Raw genomic sequence first — 3,473 nt, forward strand, 5'->3', positions numbered from 1 at the left:
GCAGTTGGCATTGTTCCACTTGTTTCTGGCACCTATACTGCCTCACTTGGGTCCTGCAATTTGTTGTGGGTATAGAGTAAGGCAAGCAAGCTTTATCTTTGTTGGTAATTTCGCTTTCTACTCTGTAAAACCCCAAACACTTCCACACACTGCTTTTCAGATGCTTCAGTGTTGGCTCACTAGTGTCCTCTACTTTTATTAATTGTCTCGGTAAACTGATAGGTTAAAGCAGTGGTTCCCAAACTTTTTCTGCTGGGCCCCCCTTTGGCACATAAGAAATTTTTGCTCAGAGTCCATTGCAGTTTATTTCACACATTGTAATTAATACAAACCTCAACATCTTTTTTTTGTTGAAAAAATAAAAGTGAACTGCCATAAACTGCAGTTTGTAATAGGTGTCAAACCTCAACCTTTTTTTTTTTGTTGAAAAAATAAAAGTGAACTGCCATAAACTGCAGTTTGTAATAGGTGTCAAACCTCAACCTTTTTTTTTTGTTGAAAAAATAAAAGTGAACTGCCATAAACTGCAGATTGTAATAAGTGTAACAGTTTTCAAGCACCTTAACTGTGTAATTATGTTCAGTGTAACAGGTTTCTTTTTTATATATTTAACATTTAATGCATTTTTTAAAAAATTGCTTCTCTGCAAAAATGGGTTTTAAAACATGACCAACTCCCTGAGAGGAAAACAAGAACAAAAACCCAAAGGTTTGTTGTGCAAAAATGGCACCTTTAATCCTCACATCTTTTCAGTGACTGATGTGGGCCTGCTTCATGCTGCAGATCTTGTCAAATCTGGGTTGCAATTTTGAGATTGCCACTCTGAGTTCATTCTCAATGTCCAGCTTTGATCTGTACTTGGTTTTGATGGAGGCCACAGCAGAAAACCCTATCTCGCATAGGTAGGATGTGGCAAAAGGAAGGAGTATGGCCAGGGCTCTCTTGCCAAGAAGTGGGTACTCTTTCTCCACTCCAATCCAAAATGCAGCCAGTGTTTTTGACTGAAACTGCAGCCTCATTGTTGAGTCAGAGGTGACATCAATGAACTGTTCCTCCTCTGATGTGCTTAAGTCGGCAGGTGGTGATGCACTGAAGGGATCACGGATCCAATCATATTTTTTGGGATCCTGCATCAGGAAATATCTCTGGAAATGTTTCTGAAGGGCAGAGATGTGTGCTTCCATGCATGGGATCACTGTGTTCTGCAGCTGGTTGTCTTCAATGAATGATTTCAGGTTCTCAAATGAGTCCACACGTCCAACTTTCACTCGCTGCAGCCACATCTCAAGTTTTCTGGTGAATGATGTGATTTTATCTGCCAGATGTGGGAGGTGTGTATTTGTGCCCTGCAACTGTAAATTCACTTCGTTGAGTTTCAGAAAAATGTCACTGAGGTATGCAAGTTTCATGAGGAACTTGTTACAGTGAAAGTTGTGGGCAAGATCGCTGCCCTCTTCCTCCAAAAAGATGCGGATTTCATCTCGCAGTTCAAAGACCCTGGACAGCACTTTCCCACGTGACAGCCATCGGGACTCGCTATGGAACAGAACAGCTGTGTGGTCGGAGCCCATTTCCTCACACAGTGCCGAAAAAATCCGGGCTTTGACAGGTCTTGTTTTTATGTAGTTCACTGTGGCAATGACGTGGGTCATTACATCATTCAGCTCGGGACTCAGCTGTTTAGACGCAAGTGCTTCGCGGTGTATCATGCAGTGCGTCCACTGCGCATTGGGGGAGACGCGCTTGATGAGCGCTTGCAGCCCTCCCTGTTTCCCAGCCATAGCCTGCGCCCCGTCGGTGCAGATCCCCACACAGTCTTCCCATTTCAGATTGGCCTCTTTCAAGTAAGTGTCAATGATTTTAAAGAGTTCTTCTGCTGTGGCTCTGCCAGGAATTTGTTTGCAGAAAAGCAATTCCTCCCTCATGTCATCTCCATCTATGAATCTGACATAAGTTATCAATAAACAGTCTTTGTTACTGTCAGTGGCTTCATCCATCTGCAGGGAAAAGCAGCCGTCTCGCACCTTATCATTAAGCTGCTCCTCGATGTCCTTTGACATGTCATAAATGCGCCTGCCGATGGTGTTGTTGGACAGAGGAATAGCCCTTAGTTTGCTGGCTGTAGAGTCATCAAACATAATTGAAACCATGTCCATAGCACAGGGAAGTATTAATTCCTCCGCTATTGTGTGCGGCTTTTTACACTGCGCCACTCGGTAGGCAACTTTATATGAGGCGAGTTGAGCATTTGCCGGCACGGATGCAGCTTTAGTAAAGAGAGACTGTTGAGCACGGCAGTTTACTTGTTTTTGTCGGAAAAAGTCAACTGGCTTGTCTTTGTGCTCTGGATGATTTGTCTCCAAGTGGCGTCTTAGCTTGTTCGGCTTCAAGCTGTCACAAGCTAGCACTTTACGACAGACAACACACTGCGGTCTCTCCTCATTACCCACCGTTGTACAGGTGAAGCCAAAGGCAAGATATGTGTCGTTATATTTTCTTGTCTTTGCCTTGGAAGGAAATTGCTTTGGAAGCACATCTGGTGATGCTTCATCCTCTGCTTTGCGTTTACGTGGGAGCTGCGTCAAAAATTTGTCCATGTTATGCTAGCAGTGTTATTTAGTCTACTGTATTTATATTTTCATTCATTCGTTTTTCCCGCGCCCCGCGCCCCGTTTTTCCCGCGCCCCGTTTTTTCCCGCGCCCCGCGCCCCCCCTGCAATTGCTCTGCGCCCCCCCTAGGGGGCGCGCCCCCCACTTTGGGAACCACTGGGTTAAAGGGACATTAGATAAGATTCAAAAAATGGTCCTCTTTAGCGATCCAGCAGTTAATAATAATAACTTTATTTATATAGCACTTTTCAAAAACAAGTTACAAAGTGCTTTACAATAAAACAGATAAAATAATTAGTTAAAATCCAAACAAAGATATAATATTTAAAACAAGTTAAATAGTTACAACAATTACCATCAATTAAGAAAAAGCCATAAGATAAAAGTGAGTTTTAAGAAGAGATTTAAAAGAGGATACTGAGTTTGCCTGCCTGAGATCTCCAGGCAGGGAGTTCCATAGCCGAGGGGCCCGAACAGCAAAGGCCCGGTCACCTTTAGTGACAAGTCGAGATTTTGGAACCATTAGGAGGGCCCTGCTGGAGGATCTCATAAGGAGTCAGCAGATCATAAATATAGGCAGGACCCTGACCATTCAAGGCTTTAAAAACAAGCAGTAAAATCTTAAAATCAATTCTAAAACTCACAGGTAACCAGTGAACGGCAGCAAGGATTGGTGTAATGTGGTCACATCTCTTAGTACGTGTTAAAAACCTAGCAGCAGCATTTTGTATCAGCTGCAGTCGTTGGATGTTTCGCCTGCTGATACCAGAATAAAGTGCATTGCAGTAGTCCAGTCTGGAGGAGATAAAAGCATGGATAACCTTTTCTAAGTCTGCAGAGGACAAGAATGACCTCATCTTCGT

At 43.3% G+C, this 3,473-nt stretch overlaps 1 protein-coding gene across 1 annotated transcript; it reads right to left on the minus strand.

Annotated features, from left to right (window-relative positions):
* Nucleotides 1-749: 749 nt before the first annotated feature.
* LOC140997974 (zinc finger BED domain-containing protein 5-like) lies at nucleotides 750-2,150 on the minus strand. Its single transcript, XM_073468072.1, has one exon. The coding sequence runs from the start codon at nucleotides 2,148-2,150 to the stop codon at nucleotides 750-752; it is 1,401 nt and encodes a 466-aa protein (XP_073324173.1).
* Nucleotides 2,151-3,473: the final 1,323 nt, after the last annotated feature.

This window comes from Pagrus major, chromosome 6 (genome assembly GCF_040436345.1).
Source record: "Pagrus major chromosome 6, Pma_NU_1.0".
Lineage (NCBI taxonomy): Eukaryota > Metazoa > Chordata > Actinopteri > Spariformes > Sparidae > Pagrus > Pagrus major.